A 24,372-nucleotide genomic window follows, 5' to 3' on the forward strand; every position below is an offset into this window, starting at 1 on the left:
GGGAGGAGGGAGAGGAGGGAGGAGGAAGGGGAGGAGGAGGGAAGGAGGGAGCCATTACTGCTAAGCCCCCAGGGCTGAGTTCCAGGAGGCTGGGCACCTGCACAGGTCAGCCGCACCCCAGCATTTTACGGGGAGTGGGGTGGCGGCCGGCTGGCGCTCCTGGTTGAGTGCACTTGTCCCCTGCGCAAGGACCTGGGTTCAAGTCCCTGCTCCCCACTTGCAGGGGGGAAGTTTCATGAGCTGGAGATCTCTGTCTCGCTCCCTCAGTTTCTCAGTTCTATAAGATATAAATATAAATAAATAAGCCGCCAGGTACTGTGGGTTCTCAGTGCAGCACCGAGTCAGTGATGACCCTGGTGGCAATAGGAGAAGAATATTCTCAGGTGGGGAGACAGCATCACGGTTCTGCAAACAGACTCCAGCCTGAGGCTCTAGTGTCCCAGGTTCAATCCCCAGCACCACCATCAGCCAGGGTCCAGCAGGGCTCTGGGGAAAAAAAAAGATTTATCCTGTTTGTTTCCTATGCAGTAGGATGTTTCACCTGAGGGGGAGTTTGAGAGACCGTCCAGCGCTTCATGGGGACTGAACGAGGGGCCTCGGGCAGCAAGTCCTGCTCTGTACTGGCCGCACTGTCCCCACAGTAAAATAATAATAATAATAATAATAATGGGGAGTAGGTGGTGCACCCAGGTGAGTGCACAGGTTACAGTGCGCAAGGACCCGGGTTCAAGCCCCTGGTCCCCACCTGCAGGAGGGAAGCTTCACAAGTGGTGAAGCAGGGCTGCAGGTGTCTCTCCCTTTCCCCTCCCCTCCCTCTCAATTTATCTATGTCCAATAAAATTAAAAATAAATAAATATTTGGGGCCAGGTGGTGGTGCAGCGGGTTAAGTGCAGGTGGCGCAAAGCTCAAGGACCCGAGAAAGGATCCTGGTTCGAGCCCCCGGCTCCCCACCCGCAGGGGAGTCACTTCACAGGCGGTGAAGCAGGTCTGCAGGTTCACAGGCGGTGAAGCAGGTCTGCAGGTGTCTGTCTTTCTCTCCCCACTTCTGTCTCCCCTCCTCTCTCCATTTCTCTTTGTCTATCCAACAACAACAATGACATCGGTAACAAAAACAAAAATGGGGGAAAAGAAACAGCCTCCAGGAACAGTGGATTTGTAGTGTAGGCATAAAATAATATTAACAAAATAACTTAAGATTAAAAATCCAGTCTTAACATGTGGTTTGCACCCCTCCTCGGGGTATTAGATCTGGCCCCAGGCTGGTGTCCTGTGGCTCCCAGAGCAGCAGTGGAGATCTGAGCCCTGTGGCCTTGGGGCAGGAACTGGGGCCTTGGGGCAGGTACTGGGGGCAGGTACTGGGGGCCTTGGGGCAGGTACTGGGGGACTTGGGGCTGGAGCTGGGGGCCTTGGGGCAGGAGCTGGGGACAGGTACTGGGGGCCTTGGGGCAGGAACTGGGGCCTTGCAGAAGGTACTGGGGGCCTTGGGACAGGTACTGGGGCCTTGGGGCAGGTACTGGGGGACTTGGGGCAGGAGCGGGGGGCCTTGGGGCAGGAGCTGGGGCAGGTACTGGGGGGCCTTGGGGCTGGTACTGGGGGCCTTGGGGCAGGAACTGGGCCTTGGGGCAGGAGCTGGGGGCCAGGTACTGGGGGCCTTGGGGCTGTTACTGGGGGCCTTGGGGTTGGTACTGGGGGCTGGTACTGGGGGCCTTGGGGCAGGTACTGGGGGCCTTGGGGCTGGTACTGGGGGCAGGTACTGGGGCCTTGGGGCTGGTACTGGGGGCAGGAACTGGGCCTTGGGGCAGGTACTGGGGGCCTTGGGGCAGGTACTGGGGCCTTGGGGCTGGTACTGGGGGCAGGTACTGGGGGCCTTGGGGCAGGAGCTGGGGGCTGGTACTGGGGCCTTGGGGCAGGACTGGGGGCCTTGGGGTCAGGTACTGGGGCCTTGGGGCAGGAACTGGGCCTTGGGCAGGAGCTGGGGGCCAGGTACTGGGGGCCTTGGGGCTGTTACTGGGGCCTTGGGGCTGGTACTGGGGGCTGGTACTGGGGGCCTTGGGGCAGGTACTGGGGCCTTGGGCTGGTACTGGGGGCAGGAACTGGCCTTGGGGCAGGTACTGGGGGCCTTGGGGCAGGTACTGGGGGCTTTGGGGCTGGTACTGGGGGCAGGTACTGGGGGCCTTGGGGCAGGAGCTGGGGGCTGGTACTGGGGGCCTTGGGGCAGGAACTGGGCCTTGGGGCAGGTACTGGGGGCCTTGGGGCAGGTACTGGGGGCCTTGGGGCTGGTACTGGGGGCAGGTACTGGGGGCCTTGGGGCAGGAGCTGGGGGCTGGTACTGGGGGCCTTGGGCAGGAACTGGGCCTTGGGGCAGGTACTGGGGGCCTTGGGGCAGTACTGGGGCAGGAACTGGGGCCTTGGGACAGGAACTGGGCCTTGGGACAGGTACTGGGGGCCTTGGGGCAGGTACTGGGGCAGGAACTGGGGGCCTTGGGGCAGGAACTGGGCCTTGGGGCAGGAGCTGGGGGCCAGGTACTGGGGGCCTTGGGGCTGGTACTGGGGCCTTGGGGCTGGTACTGGGGCTGGTACTGGGGGCCTTGGGGCAGGTACTGGGGGGCCTTGGGCTGGTACTGGGGGCAGGAACTGGCCTTGGGGCAGGTACTGGGGGCCTTGGGGCAGGTACTGGGGCCTTGGGGCAGGTACTGGGGCAGGAACTGGGGGCCTTGGGGCAGGTACTGGGGCCTTGGGCAGGAACTGGGCCTTGGGGCAGGTACTGGGGGCAGGAACTGGGGGCCTTGGGGCAGGTACTGGGGCCTTGGGGCAGGTACTGGGGGCTGGTAATGGGGGCTGTCCCCAAGCTCTTTGCGTCCTAGCTTTGTTCCCAGCCCTTCTCCATTCAGCCAGCAGGGGCTCTGAGGGAGAAGCTCTGTGTCTGCAGAGCTGGGTGTAGGGTGGGGGTCCCGGGGGGCCTCCCCAGCCCCTTTGGCTGCAGGCGTGTGTGGTGGTTCTGGACGCCAGGCTGCAGCAGGGACCTGAGAGGCCTCCAAGGATGCTGATGGGTCTTCAGCTTCATTCAGCTGATTATTATCATTCCTTTCTCATTGATTTTAACAAGAGAGACAGATGCAGAGAAACTCAGAGAGAAATCCCAGAGCCCTGCTCAGCCCTGGCTGATGGTGGTGCGGAGATTGAGCCTGAGACCATGGAGCCTGAGGCGAGAGAGTCTTGGGCAGAACCCTGTGCTGTCTCCCTGCCCTTTTTCATTTAATTGGTATGAAAAGATTTTGTTACTGAGCAAGAGGAGTGGGGGTAGATAGCGTAGTGGTTAAGCACAGCTCCCTCCAGGGCCCCCAGGCCATCTTTAGGGAGCAGAAAGCAGAGCAGAACGTCCCTGCACAGCACTCAGGCAGGCGGCTGGAGAGATGCCTCCCAGAACCCTCTCCTCCTCTCTCTCTCTCTCTCTCTCTCCCAGAGCCCTGCTCAGCTCTGGCTGATGGTGGTGTAGGGGATTGAACCAGGGACCTCAGAGCCTCAAGAATGGGAGTCTTTTTGTAGAACCATTATGCTATCTACCCCTGCCCCCCTTTCTCTCTCTCTCTCTCTCTCTTTCTTTCTTACACTCTTTCACCTGAACCCTGCTGAGTTGGCTGCTGGTGGTGCTGGGGGTGGAACCTGGGCCTCAGAGCCTCAGGCAGGACAGTCTGTTTGCAAAACTGTTATTATTATTATCATTATCATCATCTTCATTTTTTACCCAGAGCCCTGCTCAGCTCTGGCTGCTGGCGGTGCTGGGGATGGAACCTGGGCCTCGGGGCCTCAGGCAGGAGAGTCTGTTGGCAGAACCCCTGTGCAGGGATGGAATTTTTCCCTGTGTGTCTCCTCTCCGGCTCTGGCTCTGAAGAGTCCCTGGGTGTGGAGAGGGCACGTCCCCCCAGCTCTGCTGAGCTCCGCGTGGGGTGTGACCTTGGGCGAGGGAGCCGACCTTGGTGAGATGTGGCTCCTCTCCCTCTCGGGGCAGCCTGTGTGGTGCTGTGTGAGCACGGCTCTGCGTGTATCACCTCTGCTCTGTGACAGAAGGGCCAGCCGCACCCCACCCGGGGACTCCCAGCCGGGCGTTTGCAGCGGGTCCTGGAGGCCCTGCAGCCCGCTGGGGGTGTGCAGGGAGGAGGGTGTTTGAAATGCAGAAGCGCCTTGTGTTGCTAGGACAAAGGTGCGGCGGGCCAGAGAGCGAGAGGAGAGAGAAGAATCGCAGGCTTCAGAGCCAGAAGGGAGGCGGCCCCCTGGAAACAAAACCAGTTTCCTGAGCCCAAACTGAGGAGCCTGAGGGGGACACTTGAGGGGGACAAGGCCAGCTGGGCGGGAGCTGCAGGCAGCTGCTTCTGAGTCTGCACATCTGAGAGCCCGCGTGCGCGTGTGTGAGTGTGTGTGTGTGCGTGTGTATGTGTGTGTATGTGCGCATGCGTGTGCGTGTGTGAGAGTGTGTGCGTGTGTGTATGAGTGTGTGTGTGTGAGTGTTTGTGTGTGTGAGTGTGTGTGTGAGAGTGTGTGTGTGTGAGTGTGTGTGTATGAGTGTGTGTGTGAGAGTGTGTGTGTGTATGTGAGTGTGTGTGTGTGTGTGAGTGTGTGTGTGTATGAGTGTGAGAGTGTGCATGTGTGTGCGTGTGTGTGTGCATGTGAGTGTGTGCGTGAGAGAGAGGGAGCCTGTGCATTTTCATGCCATGTTTTATTTTTTAAGTCTGGAGAAGCTGTTAAATCCAACAAGCATCTTAGAGGCGATGACTCTCTTTCTCTTCCTCTCTTTCTCTTTTATTTGATAAAGACGGGGAAGGGGGCTGGGTGGTGGCGCACCTGGTTGAGCGCACATGTCACAGTGCACAAGGACCCAGGTTCGAGCCCCCAGTTCTCACCTGCAGGGGAAAGCTTTGCGAGTGGTGAAGCAGGGCTGCAGGCGTCTCTCGGTCTCTCCCTCTCTGTCACCTCTTCCCCTCTGGATTTCTGGCTGTCTCTATCCAGTAAATAAAGCAAAGATGCTAAGAAAAAAAGACAAAGAGGGAGGGGGAGACAGAGGGGGTAAAGACAGACACCCGCAGCCCTGCTTCACCACTTACAAAGCTTCCCCCCTGCAGGTGGGGACCAGGGACTTGAACCTGGGTCTTTGCACGTGGTGGTGTGTGTACTTTACTGGGTGCACTACTGCCCAGCCCAGAGAGAGAGAGAGAGAGAGAGGAGCCTGAGCGCCACGCAGGTACACGCATTAACGGGAAACCTCAGGAGTGAAAGACAGCTCCCTACCAGCTGAGTCAGCCCCCACCTCCCCCGACCCGACTGGTGTGTGCAGGGCAGGAGCTGCATCAGGAAGTCTCCCTCCTGGTGTGAGTGGCCCTGAAGGGCAGATCCCGCCGCAAGGAGTTCAGAGCGGGCTTACCAGGTGTCAGACATCTTCCCTGAGGTGGTGGTGCTGGGGACGGAACCTGGGGCCTCCAGCATGCAAGTCCTGTGCACTAAAGCGAGCTATCTCTCTAATCATCATTCCCGCTCTCCCTCCCTCCCTCTCTCCCTTCCTCCCTCCCTTCCTTCCTTCCTTCCTTCCTTCCCTTTTTGTTGCTCTTGTTTTTTTATCGTTGTTGTAGTTATTATTGTTATTATTGATGTCATTGTTGGATAGGACAGAGAGAAATGGAGAGAGGAGGGGAAGACAGAGAGGGAGAGAAAGACAGACACCTGCAGACCTGCTTCACCGCCTGTGAAGGGACTCCCCTGCAGGTGGGGAGCCGGGGGCTCAAACCAGGATCCTTCAGCCGGTCCTTGCGCTTTGCGCCATGTGCGCTTAACTAACTGAGCTACTGCTCGACCCCCCATTTCCACTCTTAAAAAATCTTTTTATTTATTATGGGATAGAGACAGAGAGAAATTGAGAGGGGAGGGAGAGGTAGAGAGGGAGAGAGACAGAGAGACACCTGCAGCCCTGCTTCACCACTCAGGAAGCTGCCCCTGCAGGTGAGGGCCGGGGGCTCCATCACGTCCCTTTGACTCTTGCCAGCCTTCCCTTCAAATGGGATGAATGGCCTGGGAGCCGGCACAATAGATAAAGTGCTGGACTCTCAAGCATGAGGTTCTGAGTTCAATCCCCGACATCGCATGTGCCAGAGTGGTGATCTGGTTGTCTCTCTCTCCTCTTTCTCCTTTCAAATAGATAGATAGATAAACAAATAAATAAGGCAGAATGGGCCGGAGTACAACGTTCCACAGGAACCCACGTTTTGTTTACAAATATGTCCAGCACATTGATTTTGACGGCTGACTGTCAAACATGGTGCTGACTTCTCACGAGAAGTGATCAGTGGTCTTTGCAGGCCAGTTGCCGAGGTGGGTAAGGATGGAAGGCATGGCGTGGCGGCTGGCAGAGCACAGGGCTTGCACGCCCGAGGCTCCTGGCCCGACCCCCTGCCTTGTGTGCTGGAGGGTACGCTAGCCTGACCCTCTTGCAAAATCAATAAAAAATAAATCTTAACAAGTTTAAGTGGGGCCGGGCGGTGGCACACCTGGTGGAGCGCACCTGTTGCAGTGCACAAGGACCCGGGTTCGAGCCTACGGTCCCCACCTACAGGGGGAAAGCAGCTTTGTAAGCGGTGAAGCAGAGCTGAAGATGTCTCTGTCTCTCTATCTCCCCCTTCCCTCTGATTTATGACTGTCTCTATCCAATAAAGAAAGAAAGAAAAAATTGATTAAAAATGTTTCAAAAAAGGAAAGGAAAAAGATGGAGGTTTTGTGTATCCCAAACGGTGGAAGTGATGTGAACCTCCTTGTTGGGAGATGCTTTGATCAGGTGTGAATGTGTGTGTGAGTGTGAGTGTGTGTGAATGAGTGTGAGTGTGAAAGAGTGTGTGTGTGAATGAGTGTGTGTGTGTGTGTGTGAAAGAGTGTGTATGTGAATGAGTGTGTGAATGAGTGTGAGTGTGTGTGAATGAGTGTGAGTGTGTGTGAATGTGTGTATGAATGAGTGTGTGTGAATGAGTGTGAGTGTGTGTGAATGTGTGTGTGAATGAGTGTGAGTGTGTGTGAATGAGTGTGAGTGTGTGTGAATGAGTGTGAGTGTGTGTGAATGTGTGTATGAGTGTGTGTGAATGAGTGTGAGTGTGTGTGAATGTGTGTGTGAATGAGTGTGTGAATGAGTGTGAGTGTGTGTGAATGAGTGTGAGTGTGTGAATGAGTGTGTATGTGAATGAGTGTGAGTGTGTGTGAATGAGTGTGAGTGTGTGTGAATGAGTGTGAGTGTGAATGAGTGTATGTGAATGAGTGTGTGTGTGAATGAGTGAGTGTGTGAGATAGTGTGTGTGTGTGAGTGAGATAGTATGTGAGTGTAAATGAGTGTGTATGTGTATGAGTGTGTGAGATAGTGAGTGTGAATGAGTGTGTGTGAATGAGTGAGAGTGTGTGTGAATGAGTGTGAGTGTGTGAATGAGTGTGAGTGTGTGTGAATGTGTGTATGAATGAGTGTGTGTGAATGAGTGTGAGTGTGTGTGAATGTGTGTGTGAATGAGTGTGTGAATGAGTGTGAGTGTGTGTGAATGAGTGTGAGTGTGTGAATGAGTGTGTGTGAATGAGTGTGAGTGTGTGTGAATGAGTGTGAATGTGAATGAGTGTATGTGAATGAGTGTGTGTGTGAATGAGTGTGAGTGTGTGTGAATGAGTGTGAATGTGAATGAGTGTATGTGAATGAGTGTGTGTGTGAATGAGTGAGTGTGTGAGATAGTGTGTGTGTGTGAGTGAGATAGTATGTTAGTGTAAATGAGTGTGTATGTGTATGAGTGTGTGAGATAGTGAGTGTGAATGAGTGTGTGTGAATGAGTGAGAGTGTGTGTGAATGAGTGTGAGTGTGTGTGAATGAGTGTGAGTGTGAATGAGTGTGAGTGTGTGTGAATGAGTGTGAGTGTATGTGAATGAGTGTGTGTGTGAATGAGTGAGTGTGTGAGATAGTGTGTGTGTGTGAGTGAGATAGTATGTGAGTGTAAATGAGTGTGTATGTGTATGAGTGTGTGAGATAGTGAGTGTGAATGAGTGTGTGTGAATGAGTGTGAGTGTGTGTGAATGAGTGTGAGTGTGTGTGAATGAGTGTGAGTGTGAGTGTGAATGAGTGTATGTGAATGAGTGTGTGTGTGAATGAGTGAGTGTGTGAGATAGTGTGTGTGTGTGAGTGAGATAGTATGTGAGTGTAAATGAGTGTGTATGTGTATGAGTGTGTGAGATAGTGAGTGTGACTGAGTGTGTGTGAATGAGTGAGAGTGTGTGAGTGTGAAAGTGTGAGTGTGAATGAGTGAGAGTGTGTGAGTGTGAAAGTGTGAGTGTGAATGAGTGAGAGTGTGTGAGTGTGAAAGTGTGAGTGTGAATGAGTGTGTGAGATAGTGAGTGTGACTGAGTGAGTGTGAATGAGTGAGAGTGTGTGAGTGTGAAAGTGTGAGTGTGAATGAGTGTGTGAGATAGTGAGTGTGACTGAGTGAGTGTGAATGAGTGAGAGTGTGTGAGTGTGAAAGTGTGAGTGTGAATGAGTGAGAGTGTGTGAGTGTGAAAGTGTGAGTGTGAATGAGTGTGTGAGATAGTGAGTGTGACTGAGTGAGTGTGAATGAGTGAGAGTGTGTGAGTGTGAAAGTGTGAGTGTGAATGAGTGTGTGAGATAGTGAGTGTGACTGAGTGTGTGTGAATGAGTGAGAGTGTGTGAGTGTGAAAGTGTGAGTGTGAATGAGTGTGAGTGTGTGTGAGTGACCTTTCTTCAGTCACACAGCCTGCAGGCCCACTGTTGTCGCCGTGCAGGAAGCCGCGGGATGGAAGCGATGGCGGCAGGAGCCGAGTCATCGCAGGCGCAGACAGCAGAGCTGAAGGGCAGGGCTGGCACCTGTCCTGAGCCGTCTACCTGGATTAATGAAGCAGCAGGAAGGTCACTTTCCAAACGTGTCAAACTGTGTGGACGCCGCCAGACCCCGGCACACGTCTCCTCCTGGCCGGGTGGAGGCCCTGGCGGAATCTCGTGGGGCGTCCTGGGTGAGGGAGACAGAGGGGAGTCAGGTGCCTGTGTGCCGTCTGTCTTCATAGAAGCCGCAGGACCCACCGGCTGTGTGGAGGGCCTCACCGAGCTCTCAGAACCGCGGCGGAGGGGGGTGAACCTTGCAGGTGGCAGAGAGAACTCGTGGCAAAGCCTCTGAGAGCCGAGTCCCTGGAGGCGGGCAGCTCGGAGGCAGGGCAGAGGGCGTCACACCTGAAGGCCTTGGCACTGCCACAGGCCGGAGCCGAGCAGGACTCTGATCTCTCTCTCTCTCTCCTTTTTTCTCTCTGTCATAAAAGATAAGTTAATTACTTTTTATAAAAGAGATAAAGTTAAAAAAGAACTGTGCCCTTTCAAAAAGTTTTTTTTTTTTTTTTTTTTTTACTTGACAACTAACCTAGATTTCTGCAGAAGCACCCAAGACACATAAATTAAAACCAAGCAGGGAGGGGTGGGGAGACAGCATAATGGTTCTGCAAAAGCCTTCATACCTGGGGCCCTGAAGTCCCAGGTTCAATGCCTGGCACCACCTTAAGCCAGAGCTGAGTTGTGTGCTGCTGCTAACAGTAACCATAACAATAATAATAATAATAATAGTAATACAATGGCCAGGTGGTGGCACACCTGGTTGAGCACGCACCTGCAGGGGGGAAGCTTCACAGGGCTGCGGGTGTCTCTCCCTCTCTCTCTCCCCTCCTCAGTTTCTCTCTGTCTCTATCTAAGAGATAAATGAATAAATAAAAAATAAATAGAAATGAACAGTAGTGATGGCGACAGGCATGGGCCTGTCCTAAGTCTAAGGAAACCAGAGATACGGCAAGCGAGCACAGCACATGACTCTGGCTTCTAAAAAGCGAAGTCTCTGTGCAGGTAACACGGGTGTTTTAGGGAGACTTGAATTTTGATGCAGACTCGGAAGGCAGGGTCACTGCACGGCTTGCCAGGTGATGACGTCAGGAGACATGATTGTCCTGGGGAGGTCTGTGCTGGAGTACTCAGGATGGACGACCACCCGGTGCCACAGAACTTTTTAAAGAATTCAGCAGCGGCCCGGGCGGTGGACAGTGGATGAGTGTGGGTCTCTAAACAAGAGGTCCCGACGTTGGTGCCCGGCAGCACGTGCACCAGAGGGAGGCGCGGGGTCTCTGCCTCTTTCTCCTCCCACCCCTTTCATGAATAACTAAATAAAATCTTAAAAAAAAAAAAAAAAGAATTCAGGGTGGTCCAGGAGGTGGCGCAGTGGCTAAGGCTCTAGACTGTCAGGCATGAGGTCCTGAGTTCGATCCCCGGCAGCACATGTACCAGAGTGATGTCTGGTTCTTTCTCTCTCTCTCTCTTATCTTTCTCATTGATAAATAAATGAAATATTGAAAAAAAAAAGGTCAGGAAGAGCCCAGCCCAGGGAAGCCAACATGGCAGAGTGCTAGTGACTGCTTGCTCTGCATGAATTTAGGTGTTCAATGTCATCTGACTTTGACGACTTCGCCTTCCTTCCTTCCTTCCTTCCTTCCTTCCTTCCTCCCTCCCTCTTTCTTCCTTTCTTTCTTCCTTTCTTTTCCTTTTTGTTGTCCTTGTTTTTTTATTGTTGTAGTTATTATTGTTGTTATTGATGTCGTTGTTGTTGGATAGGACAGAGAGAAATGGAGAGAGGAGGGGAAGACAGGGGGGAGAGAAAGACAGACACCTGCAGACCTGCTTCACTGCCTGTGAAGCGACTCCCCTGCAGGTGGGGAGTCGGGGGCTTGAACCAGGATCCTTATGCCGGTCCCTGCGCTTTGTGCCACGTGCGCTTAACCCGCTGCGCTACCGCCCGACTCCCCCGACTTTGACTTCTTTATCTGATGGCAAATCTGCAAAATAAAGAGTTGGGGGGGTGGTAGGGCTGGGCGATGGCGCACCTGGTTAACTGCACACACTACAGAGCACAAGACCCGGGTTCAAGCCCCTAGTTCCCGCCTGCTGGGGGAAAGCTTCACGAGTGGTGGAGCAGGGCTGCAGGTGCGTGTGTGTGTGTGTGTGTGTGCGTGCGTGCGTGCGTGCGTGTGTGTGTGTGTATCTCCCCTGCCCTCTAAATTTCCCTCTGTCTTTATCCCAAATAAATAAATGAAATATTCAACAGGTAAAGTGTTTGAGGGTCTGAGGGCAGATGGGGTCCGAGTCCTTATCCTATAGCTTTCTGCGGCTTTGTCGTCCCCTTTGCTTCTGAGGACTTTCGTCACCTGTCTTTAGTGACCGGCTTGTCTTCAGCAAATTCTCTGTCCGTGAGACTCTGAATGGGAAGCACTTTCTTCTGGGCTTCAGTGGTAGGAGCATTAAGAGACCACAAAATCTCCCTGGGAATAATTTTCTTTTTTTAAACACGAGTCTTTTATTGTATTTATTAGGTAGACACAGAGAGAAATTGAAAGGGAGGGGGAGACAGAGAGGGAGAGAGACAGAGAGAAACATCTGCAGCCCTGCTTCACCACCCGTGAAGCCTCCCCCTTGCAGGTGAGGTGGGGAGCGGGGGCTTGAAATCCCGGGTCTTTATGCTTCCCACTCTGTGCACGTGATCGGGTGGCCACTGCCCAGCCCCCATGGCCCTCCCTGTTGTCTCTCTAGCTGAAGCTATTTGGTGAGAGAGGACCAGAGCATCACTCTGGCACACGCAGGGCTGGGGATCAGACGCAAGGCCGTGGACATGCAAGTCCTATGTACTACCAGCCCCCTCTGTCACGCACCCGGGACGCAGAGGTCACCTGGGGACAAGGCCCCTGCCCCTGCCCACCGCCGAGTGAGCACAGGAGGAGGCTCGGAGCCGAGTCCTAGGCGCCACCTGCAACAGTCTGGGGAGGCCCGGGCCTGGCCGCCGTGTTCCCAGAAGCCCCCTCAGGCTCTTGCGTTTTGGGGCTGATCCGGGCAGCCGAAGGCACGGGGTGCGGGCAGGGCTGCGGGGGAGCCGTTTCTGGAGAAGGGCTCCCAGGAAGGGCCGAGAGGCCTCCTGGCCCCAGCAGACGCAAGGTCTTAGATCCCCGGAGCCCGGGAGCCCCTCAGATGAGTCTGGGCCAGGCGGCTCCTTGCTCTGCAGGGCCTGCAGGCCAGGGACCCCTGTTCACGGTGCAGGGAGAGGACCCTGACCAGCATTTCTGCAGGGACCCTCCCCACTTGACCTGGGCCCAGGAAACGCCACCTCATGCAGCAGGGACGCCCGCCTTCGGGTGAAGAGCAGAAGGGAAAATACATGTCTGCCTCACTCACCTTCTCCAAATGCCAGGCCTGCCGAGGTGAGTGCCCGACGGGGGAGTGTGGGTCCCTTTCTTTGGGGCTGGCGTGTTCTTCTTCTTTTTATTTCACCACAAGTTTCTTGAGCCACCTTTTGCTTTAGCTGGTATTATTTCCTCTTCTTTCTTGTCTTTTCTTTTCTTTTGCCTCCAGGGTTATAACTGAGGCTTGGTGCCTGCACTATGAATCCACTGCTCCTGGAGGATATTTTTTCCATTTTTGTTGCCCTTATTGTTATTATTGTTATTGCTGTACAGGACGGAGAGAAATAGAGAGAGGATAGGAAGACAAGCCCCCTGCAGGTGGGGAGCCAGAGGCTCGAACCAGGATCCTGTGCAGGTCCTTGCGCTTCATGCCATGTGCGCTTAACCCGCTGCGCTACCGCTAGACCCCCCTAAATTCTTTCCTATCTATCTATCTATCTATCTATCTATCTACTATTGTTGTGGCCAGTCTTTCACAGCTCTGGGATGACTTTTTCAGGTAGAGAGAGACATACACACAGAATGGGAGGAAGGGAGAGGGAGAGAGAGAGAGACTCTGCAGTATCCAAGTCTCCTTCAGCGCATTGGAATCCAGGCTTGAACTCAGGCCTCACTCAGTGCAAAGCACTTCACCCCCAGGTTCTTTGCCGGCCCAACACTCTTTAAAAACATTCACCTGTCAGGGGCCAGGCGGCGACGCACCTGGTCAAGCACACATACCACAGGCGCAAGGACCCTGGTTCAAGCCCCTGGCCCCCACCTGCTCTCACTTCAGCTGCTCCCTGGAGACCCCCAGGCTTCTCCCCACCTCACAGTGCCAGGTGCAGGCAGGGGGGTCCGGGGAGAGGGGACCCGCACCCTCCAGCTCTGGGGACCCCCACCCTCCTCTTCCCTGAGGGCCGCACCCTAAGGTGCAGTGACTGTGGCCTGCAGAAGCTTTGCCTGAACACGCGGCTGCTTTTGGGGGGGGTGGGTGGGGAGTGTCAGGGTGCAGGGGGCTCAGAGGGAGGGTGGGAGGGAGCCGGCTACACACAGCACCCCCACCCCAGGCCCAGATGCAGGGAGGCTGCACAGCAGTGCCGGCTGAGCCCACTAGGCGGCAGCATCACAACGCCCAGGACTTGCAGGCGGCCGTCCTCCTGCTCCCGGCAGGTGCTCCTTGGCATTCACCTGCCTGGCGGGTGGGGGCTCTGGCCCTGGGGTGGAGGCGTGCCTGGCCACGGCTGGTCTCCGGTCACCAGCTGGGGGAGGCTGGGTGGGGACAGCGGCCGCTGGGGGTCTGTAGACTCAACGCCCACCCACCCCTAGGATGGCAGCCGGGGAGGGGAGGGGAGCCGGCACTGGCTGGATCTGGGAGCCTTCAGGTCGAACGCCAGGGCCCCGAAACGTCCTCCTAGAATAGTGGCCGAGCTGGCCTCAGCTATTACACATTTATTTTTGCCTCCAGGGTTATCTCTGGGGCTCGGTGACTGCACTAGAAATTCTCTGCCCCTGGAGGCCATTATTGTTATTGTTGTTATTACTGTCACTGTTGTTGGATAGGACAGAGAGAGATGGAGAGAGGAGGGGAAGACAGAGAGAGGGAGAGAAAGACAGACACCTGCAGACCTGCTTCACCGCCTGTGAAGCGACTCCCCTGCAGGTGGGGAGCCGGGGGCTCGAACTGGGATCCTTCTGCTGGTCCTTGTACTTTGCGCCATGTGTGCTTAACCCGCTGCGCTACTGCCCACTCCCCCTATTTATTCTTTATAGAGGGCAAAGCAGCAGGACGAAACCCTCTGTCACCCAGCTAACTGCTGGGTTTCAGTCTCACCCCTCCACCCATTTCTCCCTCCCTCCCATCTTCCCCCCCCTTAAAAAAATTTTTTTTTTAAAATCTGTCTGTCTTCTATCATCTGTCTATAGTACCAAGGAGGACTTAGGTCTTCATACTCAATACCATTGAACCACTTCTCAATTTTATTTATTTATTTATTTATTTATTTATTATTGGATAGAGACAGAAGGAAATTGAGAGAGGACGGGGAGCTAGAGAGGGAGAGAGACAGAGAGACACCTGCAGCTTTGTTCCATCACTTGTGAAGCTTTTCCCTTGCAGGTGGGGACCAGCCCAATTTTTCTTTCTTTCTTTCTTTCTTTTTTTTTTTTTACCAGCATCCTTACGTCCATCCTTGCGCTTTGCGCCACGTGTGTTTAACCCACTGCTCTACCAACCGTTTCCTGAATTGTCCCCTCTTATCTTATGGTCTAGTCAGTGTTTCCATTTTATAAATATTTTTTAAAAATATATCCTAGTTTTTTAGACAACTAAGTGGCTGAAGAAGGAATTTACAGTTTCTTCTAATGATTAAACACTGTCTAGAGGGGTTAGATTCTTTTTTTCTTTATTGGGGAATTAATGCTTTACATTCAACAGTAAATACAATAGTTTGTACATGCATAACATTCCCCAGATTCCCATTTAACAATACATCCCCACTATGTCATTCATCATCTTTCATGGACCTGTATTCTCCCCACCCACCCACCCTCCCCAGAGTCTTTTACTTTGGTGCAATACGCCAATTCCATTTCAGGTTCAACTTGTGTTTTCTTTTCTGATCTTGTTTTTCAACTCCAATTTTTCAAATGTACTTTAATTAATTAAATTGCCACCAGGGTTGTCGCTGGGGCTCAGTGCCACCACTGCTTCCAGTGGCCATTTTTTTCTTTGTGTGTATGTATATGTGTGGTTTTTTTCCCCTAATGTTTTTATTGGATAGGGCAGAGAGAAATTAAGAGAGGAGGGGGAGCTAGAGAGGGAGAGAGAAAGAGAGACACCTACAGCCCTGCTTCACTGCTTGTGAGGCACACAACCCAACTAATTTATCCATCCATCCATCCATCCATCCATCCTCCATCCATCCCTTCATCCCTCCATCCACCCCTCCCTCCCTCCTCTATCCCTCCACCTCTCCATCCCTCCATCCCTCCACCCTCCATGTCTCCATCTATTCCTTCCTCCTCCTCTTCACACGCTCACCGCCACTGGCTCACTGGCACACAGACTCATCCCCCAGCCCACTTTCTCTTCTCCCTTCCTACTCATGGGCCCTTCTCCCACTCCACACACCGACCGTGCTGCAGTAATTGGGGCGCCCTCAGGCCGCCCTCGCTTCCACCAGGCCAGGCCGCGCGGGAGGAGCGGGGTCTCAGGTGTGGGAGGGGCAGCTGTGAGGAGGGCCGGGCGCCGCTCTGGGAGCTGAGACGCTGCTGCAGGTAGCGCCAGCTCTGCCCGTCTCCCCTCCTTCCAGCCTCAAAAAAAAACCTGAATTATTCATATTTCTAAGCTGATGAAATTCAGATTTGATTCAACAACTGATGATTCTTGTTCAAAATATTGGAGGGGAAAAAAAGGGCCATTCAAGGGTAAGAATCAGCCGGAGTCAAACCCTCTTCTGTGGCATCTCCCACGAGGGAGAGCCCAGCATCCCCGCTATTGGGGCTTCCTTCCTTGAGAGACCAGGGGTGCACGTGTGTCAGAGACAGACACAGAGACAGGAGAGGCAGACACACAGCACCAAAACTCCCTTCAGTGTGGTGGGACCCAGCCTCTAACCTGAGTCTTGCACTAACCCTTATTATTATTATTATTATTATTATTATTATTATTTGCCTCCAGGGCTATCACTGGGGCTCGGTGCCTGCACTAGGAACTCACTGCTCCTGGAGGCCATTTTTTTCCTTTTGTTGCCCTTGTTGTTGTTTATGATTGTTGTTATTATTATTGTTGTTATTGCTGTTGTTGTTGTTGGGTAGGACAGAGAGAAAGGGAGAGAGGAGGGGAAGACAGAGAGGGGGAGAGAAAGACAGACACCTGCAGACCTGCTTCACCGCCTGTGAAGCGGCTCCCCTGCAGGTGGGGAACCGGGGGCTCGAACCGGGATCCTTACGCTGGTCCTTGTGCTTCGTGCCACGTGCGCTTAACCCGCTGCGCTACTGCCCGGCGCCCGGATTGATTGGTTCTTCATGAAGGAGCTGTAGAGAGAAAGACAAAGAAAGAGCCCTGCTCAGCTCTGCTTGATGGAGCTGGGGACTGAACCTGGGATCTCAGTGCCTCAGGCAGGAGAGTCTCTTTGCAGAACCATCATGCTGTCTAGCCCTGCCATTATTATTAGTATTATTATTAATATTATTGTTATTTTTTTCCCCAGAGCCCTGCTCAGCTCTGGCTGATGGTGGTGCTGGAGATTGAACCTGGGGCCTTGTAGTGTCAGGATGAGAGTCTTTTGCAGAACCACCATGCTGTCTCCCCAGCCCCGAGTGGTCTTAGGGAACACACACTGAAGCAGAGGCAGAGCCAAATGACCCCAAACATTCTTCTCCAGAGAAGGCTTGTCCTGCTGTAGAGAGTTGGGGAGATTCTCCACTCCCAGCCCAGGAAGAGATGGCGTGGTGCCGTGGGCATAAACGTCACAGTCATTCTCTGTAGACACAGCGCCAAGTCCCGATGTGGGTTTGGGCAGTGGGGAGGACTGCCTGGAGGAGGTGGTGGCACTCTGTCTGCAGTGCCTGGCATGGCCCTCAGCCTTTCCCTCTGGCCCGTGCTTCCTCCAGTTCAGCAGGTGACTCTTGAGACATGGGTCAGGGCCCTCAGGTATTTTCTGGTCGTCACCTCCAGGTGTGGGGCCAGGAAACCCAGGCAGGCATGTGACATCTGTCTTCTGGGCTGAATTGCTCTCCCTGCTTGGAGCGACCGGCTGGCCGGCGGTTGGCGTTTTAGTGGCGAGAGCAGAAAGGCTGCCGGCACCGAGTCTCTGGAGGCCCATGGGCGGGCGGGCGGGCGGGCGGACGAGGCTTTCCACCGCTGAGTTCCTGACTTGGCTCTTGGCAGCCACTGGCGGGGGCGAGGAGGGTGCCAGAGGCCTTTCTGAAAGGAGCTTCCAAGAGTGACGCTCCCTGGACAGGCTGCCCGTGCGCCAGGGGGCTGCCCCTCAGAGCTCCCCAGCCAGCCCGCCCCAGGCCCACGTCCCCCTGGCTGAGCCCCGGATCTGAGTCAGAGCTGGGCGGGGGACTCGGGGCTGGCATGGTGAGGCCGAGCTCATTCCTGCTGCCGTGACTGAGGGGTGACAATTAAGGCCTTCTGTCTCACTGCCCCGCAGCTTCTCTCCGTCCCAGGGTGACCCTCCTACAGGGAGTCAGAGACAGAGCCGCGTCTGGGCACGTAGCAAGACTCAGCAAACAGCACCTCCCTCTCCCGTGAGTGCTGGGCCGGCTGCCCCCAGCTGCCCGCCGCTGCTTCTCAGGACCCGTGTACAGGGAGGGTGCCTGGCCTGGTCACAGGGTAGTATTCCGTGGAGTGTACAGTTCATAACTTATTTTCTTTTTAAATATTAAAAAATTAGATTATATTTTGTGTACTGGATAGAGACAGCCAGAAATTGAGAGGGGAAGAGACAGAGAGACACCTGCAGCCCTGCTCCATCTCTTGCAAAGCTTTCCCCCTGCAGGTGGGGACGGGGGCTCGAACCCAGGTCCTTGCTCACTGTAATGTGAGCACTTAACCAGGTGCACCACCGCCTGGTCTTCCCATACCTTCTTTTTTTAAAAAAAATACATTTTTTATTTATTTTCCCTTTTGTTGCCCTTTTTTTATTGTTGTGGTTATTATTGTTGTTGTTATTGATGTCGTTGTTGTTGGATAAGACAGGCAGAAATAGAGAGAGGAGGGGAGACAGAGGGGGAGAGACAGACAGACACCTGCAGACCTGTGAAGCGACTCCCCTGCAGGTGGGGAGCCGGGGGCTCGAACCGGGATCCTCACACCTGTCCTTGCGTTTCCTGCCCACCTGCGCTTAACCCGCTGCGCTACCGCCCGACATGCCCTCCCAAAACTTCTTTAACCAGTCATCTGTCTCTAGGCATTTAGGCTGCTTCTGCTTTTTTCTTTAATTTTTAAAATGTTATTTATTTAAGAGACAGATCAATCAAGGGGGAAAGGGGGAGACAGAGAGGGAGAGAGACAGAGAGATCCCTGCAGCCCTGCTCCACCACTCGTGAGACTTCCCCCCTGCAGGTGGGGACTGGGGGCTTGAACCCGGGTCCTTGCACACTTTAACAAGCCCCCTGCTTCCACGCTCTGGCTGTTGTGAATAAGCAGCTGTGAACACGGGTGTGCGTGCGTCCCTTCTAACCAGTGTTTGAGTGTCCACTGGATAAGTGCCCGAGAGTGGAATTGCTGGGTCAGAAGGCGGCTCCATTTTGCCTGTTTCAGGCCTGTCCACAGTCGCCCGCAGGGCTGCCCAGCCTGCACCCCCAGAATCCCCTTCCCCCACAGCCTCTCAGCACCCGACATTTCCAAGGCCAGCGCCAGGACACACAGATCTGTGAGCCTCTCTCCAGGCCAAGTTAATGGAGTTTTTAAAGCCTTAGCTGAGTGCCGGCAGGTCCATGCTGGGAAAGTAATGGGGAAAATCCCGCAAAAAAAAAAAAAAAAAAAAAGCTTTTGAAGCTTTTGAAGATGAGTCCTGGGGTGGAGGGCCATGGCTGGAAGTGGCCGTGGGGCTGGGTAGAGGCTCCTGCTGACAGCTGGGTGACGGGGCCTGGGAGCTGGGCCACAGGGCACAGCGTGGGCACGGCCATCCTGGGGGCCTCTCCTGCCCTGCCCTTCCCAGCAGCCTGTTTGCTTCCTGCTCTGCTCATTGAGCTTCCCGGCCGGGGAAAGGAAAGGGGGGGAAGGAGGCATGAGCCTCCCTGTCTTTGTTGGGAATATGAAGTGGGCCCAGGAGGGGAGGCAGCATGGCAGGACCCCCACCAGCCTGACTGCCCAGCAGAATGCCCCAGAAAATGCAAATTTAAACTCCCAGTTCAAGCCCCCAGCCCCACCCACAGGGGCAGATTCACAAGCTGTGAAGCAGGGCTGCAGGTGTCTGTCGCTTCCTCTGTATCTACCCCTTTTCCTCTCAGTTTCTCATTCCATAAGACGAAATAAAATGCACAGATGAGAAGACATTACCTGGGGTGTGTGTGTGCGTGTGCGTGTGTGTGTGTGTACGTGTGCGTGTGTGCGTGTGCGCGTGTGTGTATGTGTGTGTGTGTGCGCGTGCATGTGTGTGTGTGCGTATATGTGTGTGTGCGCGTGTGTGTGTGCGTGCGCGTGCGCGTGCGTGTGCGTGTGCGTGTGCGTGTGCGTGTGTGTGCATGGTATGGTCTATTTCAATTCTCTCTTTCCCATCCTTTCTCTTTTTAAGTATTCTATTTATTTATTGTTGAATAGAGACTCAGAGAGATTGAGACAGGAGGGGGAGATAGAGAGGGGAATGGAGGTTTGAACCTGGGTGCCACCACCCTCTCAATTTCTGTCTCTACCCAATACTAAATACATTTAAAAAATATTTTTAAGGAGTTGGACGGTAGCACAGCGAGTTAAGTGCACATGGTGCTAAGCTCAAGGACCGGCATAAGGATCCCGGTTTGAGCCCCCGGCTCCCCACCTGCAGGGGAGTCGCTTCACAGGCGGTGAAGCAGGTCTGCAGGTGTCTGTCTTTCTCTCCCCCTCTGTCTTCCCCTCCTCTCTCCATTTCTTTCTGTCCTGTCCAACAACAACATCAACAACAATAAAACAAGGGAAACACAAGGGAATAAATAAATATAAAAAATATTTTAAAAGAGTTTTAAAAACAGAATTTCTCCAGTCACAACCCAATTTCTGAGTTCCAGGTGGTAGGAAGCACCAGGCCCTGGGTGGCCGCCCACCCGCCCCAGCGGGGAGGGCCGTGAGCCGGGCAGCAGACCTTCCAGCTGGTTGCAAAGAGCCTTTATTTTTCTTTTCCTTTGTTCGGACACAATGCTGGGAACGGACCCGGCATCTCACGCAAACACAGGGTCCCTTAGCAGCTCCTGGGCTTAGGTTTTTACTCTGTAAGTTTAGAGACAGAGTGAGGGGGGGGGGGGAGAGACCACATCTACGGACCCCCCCCCCCCCGCCATGTCCACGTGTGGCGCCAGGGCCTCACGCCCAGTGAGGTGTGTGCGGCCCACTGAACCATCTTCCCCCTCACAAGACTTTGTGTTTTGCTTTAAAGCTGATCTGTTTATTGAGAGAGAAGAGAGGGGGAGAGGAAGAGAGAGAGGGAGAAAGAGAAAGAGAAAGGGAGTGAGAGAGGGAGAGAGAGGGAGAAGGAGAGGGAGAGAAGGAGAAAGAGAAAGGGGGAGAGAGAGAGGGAAGGGGAGAGAGGGAGAGGGAAAGAGAGGGAGAGAGAGGGAAAAAAAGGAAGGGAGAGAGAGGGAGAGGGAGGAGAGGGAGAAAAAGAAAGGGAGAGAGAGAGAGAAAGAGAAAGGGAGAGAGGGAGAGAGACAGAGAGGAAGACATAGAGGGAGAGGGACAAAGAAAGGGAGAGGAAGAGAGAGAGGGAGAGGGAGAAAGGGAGAGAGAGAGAGGGAGAGGGAGAAATAGCAATGGAGAGGGTGAGGAAGAGAGAGAGGGAGAGGAAAAGGAGAGGGAGAGAGGGAAAAAGGGAGAGAGAGAGGGAGAGGAAGAGAAGTGTGGAGAGAGGGAGGGAGAGAGAGAGAGAGAGAGAGAGACACCCCAGTCCCTGGTCCCCCATCTCTCTGGTCCCTTCTGGGGAAGGCAGGACTCCCAGGGGATGGAGAGAGAGAGAGAGAGAGAGAGAGAGAGAGAGAGAGGTCAGAGCACCATTCTGCTTCTGCGCCGGCATCCTCCTGTGCTGGGCCCTGGCGGGGCTGCCGGTCACGGAGCCTCCTGAACTTGGAGGTCAAGATGGGCTCTCGGATGATGAGGACACATGGGCACAGCCACGTGGGCCTCGTGCAGACGCTGAAGCGGCGACGAGAGTCTAATTAAGGCTGAGCCATTAAGGACTCATTAATTAAGCTGTCAGATTTTAATCAAGAAATCGATTCTTTCTGTGTGGAGTGCGGACCGCTCCGCAGCTTGGCCGAGCTCTGGGACCCTGATTGGCAAAGACGAGCATGTTAAAGGGCCTGGCTCTAGCTCAGAGCAGCTGCCCTCTGCATTCTTAAAAGACTTGTTATTATTATTGTTATTATGACTATTAGATGGAGACAGAAGCAGGGGGAGAGAGAGAGAGAGAGGATGAAAAAAAAATAAGAGCATCCACGGGTGGGGTGGACAGCCTAATGGTTATGCAAACAGACTTTCATGCCTGAGACTCCGTCAAGTCCCAGGTTCAATCCCCTGCACCACCATAAACCAGAGCTGAGCAATGCTCTGGTTAAAAAAATAAAAAAATAAATAAGAAAAAAGAAGAGCATTCTTCTGGCATAATGCAGTGCTGGGGATCAAACTCAGAGCTTTTAAAAATATTTTAATTAAATTATTATTATTATTATTTATTTTCTCTTTTGCCTCCAGGGCACTGTGAATCCACTGTTCCTGGCGGCCATTTCCCCATTTTATTGGATGGGACAGAGAGAATTGAGAGAAGAGGGAGAGATAGAGAGAGAGACAGAGAGACACCTGCAGCCCTGCTTCACCGCACATGAAGCTTCCCCCTGCAGGTGGGGAGCTGGGGCTCAAACCTGGATCCTTGCATGGGTCCTCACTATGTGCACTTAACCTGGTGTACCGCCACTCAATCCACTATTTCAATTTTATTAGTGATTGAATATTTTCTTGCAAAATTATGAGCTGACGGGCACAGCTCCACGCCGTCCCCACCGCCAGAGCTCGTGTCCCCACTCCCTCCACTGGAGCTCCAGCAGCTCCCCAGGGCTGCAGATGTGGCTTCACTGTTATTTCTACAGCTCTGTCTGTATTTGGACACAGTTGTCTTTTTGTTGTTGTTGCTGTTAAGGTCCCCTCTTCTCTTCCTTCCCAAGTCACACCTACACCTGTCACTACATCCAAATGTCCCTCCCTTTTCCCCTCTTCTGTCTCCGGGTCCTGATGGAGTTGGAATTCAGAGCCCTCTGGGCATCTTCCCCTGACGTTTCTCCCCGTCTGGGAGTCTGGACCCAAATTCTCTATGGGGAGCAGAAGGTGGGAGGTCTGGCTTCTGTCATTGCTTCTCCACTGGACATGGGTGTTGGCAGGTGGATCCACACCCCCAGCCTGTGTCTGTCTGTCCCTAGTGGGGCAGGGCTCTGGAGAGGGGAGGCTCCAGGACACAGGGGGGAGGGCGTCTGCCCAGGGAGGGCAGGGCTTTCTGCATCAAGCTCTCACCACTGCACCATCCCTCCGGCCTCCCCGCCTCTCTTGTTTCTGTGCAGGGCTGGGGACTGAACCTCGAGCCTTGTGCATGCAAGTTGTGTTTTTTATAGTTTAAATTTTATTATTTGATAGGACAGAGGTCTTGGGCGATGCTCCCTGGGTTAGCCATGAATCCTCTGCACCCCCCAATGAACGGGGGTACCCGGCATGCCGGTGCCGGCTCGGGCTGCCGCAGCGTGCCCTCCAGGGCTGTGCCAGCCGAGCTCCCCCCACCCAGGTCAGCCCCTCTGAAACAAGCCCTCTCTCCCAGGGCCCTGGTCTGTTGGCCTCTCATTGGTCAGAAGGTGGTCATGTGGCCGGCCACACAAATCAAAGGAGTCTGGGAAATGTAGTCCTCCAGCTGGGTGCAGACTATGGGATTAGACCCCAGCTGCAGTGGGGCCCTGCCACCTGCCACCCCGTCTCCACACTTGCACCCACCCGCAGGTGGCCAGCGTAGCCGGGAGAAAGCCCGGCTTCTGGGCTTCCAGTGAGCTCCTGCAGTCTGGGCGGGGCTCTGTGGGTGTCGTCCACCCTGGCAGGGACAGACCCACTGACCCAGGGCCTTTCAGGCTCCTTCCTTCCTTCCATGCCCCCCCCCCCCCCCCCCCCCGTCTTTGCCGGCTCTGACGCCCCGCAGCTTCTCACCCCTGTCTTTGCTTCTGGTTTATAAATGTTGCAGAACCTCGCTGCGGCTCAGTGGGATTAACGACTCATCTCGCAGTGGGGAGCAGCTCCTGCATTATTCAGGGGGCTCTCTGCCTGCACCAAGGGCGAGTGCCCTCACCCGGTCACGTCCCTGCCTGTCGCCTGCATGGTGGGTGCGTTCTGCGAGGGTCTTACTGACGGGAGGGACGGGCTCGTAGACAAGGGCAGCCATCAAGCTGGGGTGTGTCCTGGTGGTGAGATCAGGAGATTCTGTAGTTATTATTGTTGTTATTGATGTCGTTGTTGTTGGATAGGACAGAGAGAAATGGAGAGAGAAGGGGAAGACAGAGAGGGAGAGAGAAAGACAGACACCTGCTGACCTGCTTCACCGCCTGTGAAGCGACTCCCCTGCAGGTGGGGAGCCAGGGGCTTGAACCAGGATCCTTACGCCGGTCCTTGTGATTTGCACCTGCGCTTAGCCCGCTGCGCTACCGCCCGGCTCCCCCAGTCTCACCTTTGTGGAAATCTCCACTCCTGTTTATGTCCTCCATGATAGTCTTCTGTGAAATTGGCATTTGTGATAACTTACTTGAATCTTTCTTCCTTTTTTTTCTTCCTCCTGGGTTATTTCTGGGGCTCAGAGCCAAACCTACTGCTCCCGGTGGCCATTTTATTTTGTCTTTTCTTTTTACATTTTTCATTCATCAGGACAAGTGAAATTGAAAGGGGAGGGAGAGAAAGAGACACCTACAAACTTGTGTTACTGCTTCTCAAGTGTCCCTGCTTCCGGTGGGGAGTAGGGGCTTGAACCCTTAAGTCATGAACCCATGAGTCCTTAAGCATAGTACTGTGGGCACTTAACCGGGTGTGCCACCACCCAGCCCCCTTGGATCATTTCTTTCTTTTTTTTTTTACTTTTTTAAAATTTTTATTTATTTTCCCTTTTGTTGCCCTTGTTTTTTTTAATTGTTGTTGTAGTTATTGTTGTTATTGATGTTGGCGTTCTTGGATAGGACAGAGAGAAATGGAGTGAGGAGGGGAAGACAGAGGGGGAAGACAAAGACAGACTCCTGCAGACCTGCTTCACCGCCTGTGAAACACCCCCCTGCAGGTGGGGAGCCGGGGGCTGGAACCGGGATCCTTGCCGGTCCTTGTGCTTCGCACCACGTGCACTTAACCCGCTGGCTACCGCCCGACTCGCGAGAGTCTTCTTCTTAGAACCAGTGTGCTGTCTCCCCAG

General features: G+C 54.0%; 1 protein-coding gene across 1 annotated transcript; it reads right to left on the reverse strand.

Moving 5' to 3' along the window:
* Positions 1 to 1,211: 1,211 nt before the first annotated feature.
* On the reverse strand, positions 1,212 to 23,683 carry LOC132536490 (basic proline-rich protein-like). The gene is made up of 6 exons (XM_060184424.1): positions 23,647 to 23,683; positions 21,196 to 21,225; positions 20,949 to 21,108; positions 8,785 to 9,024; positions 1,667 to 2,806; positions 1,212 to 1,617 (listed from the first exon to the last, which is right to left on the reverse strand). Exons 1-6 carry the CDS (start codon positions 23,681 to 23,683, stop codon positions 1,212 to 1,214), a joined length of 2,013 nt encoding a protein of 670 aa, XP_060040407.1.
* Positions 23,684 to 24,372: the final 689 nt, after the last annotated feature.

This window comes from Erinaceus europaeus, unplaced genomic scaffold (assembly GCF_950295315.1).
Source record: "Erinaceus europaeus unplaced genomic scaffold, mEriEur2.1 scaffold_417, whole genome shotgun sequence".
NCBI lineage: Eukaryota > Metazoa > Chordata > Mammalia > Eulipotyphla > Erinaceidae > Erinaceus > Erinaceus europaeus.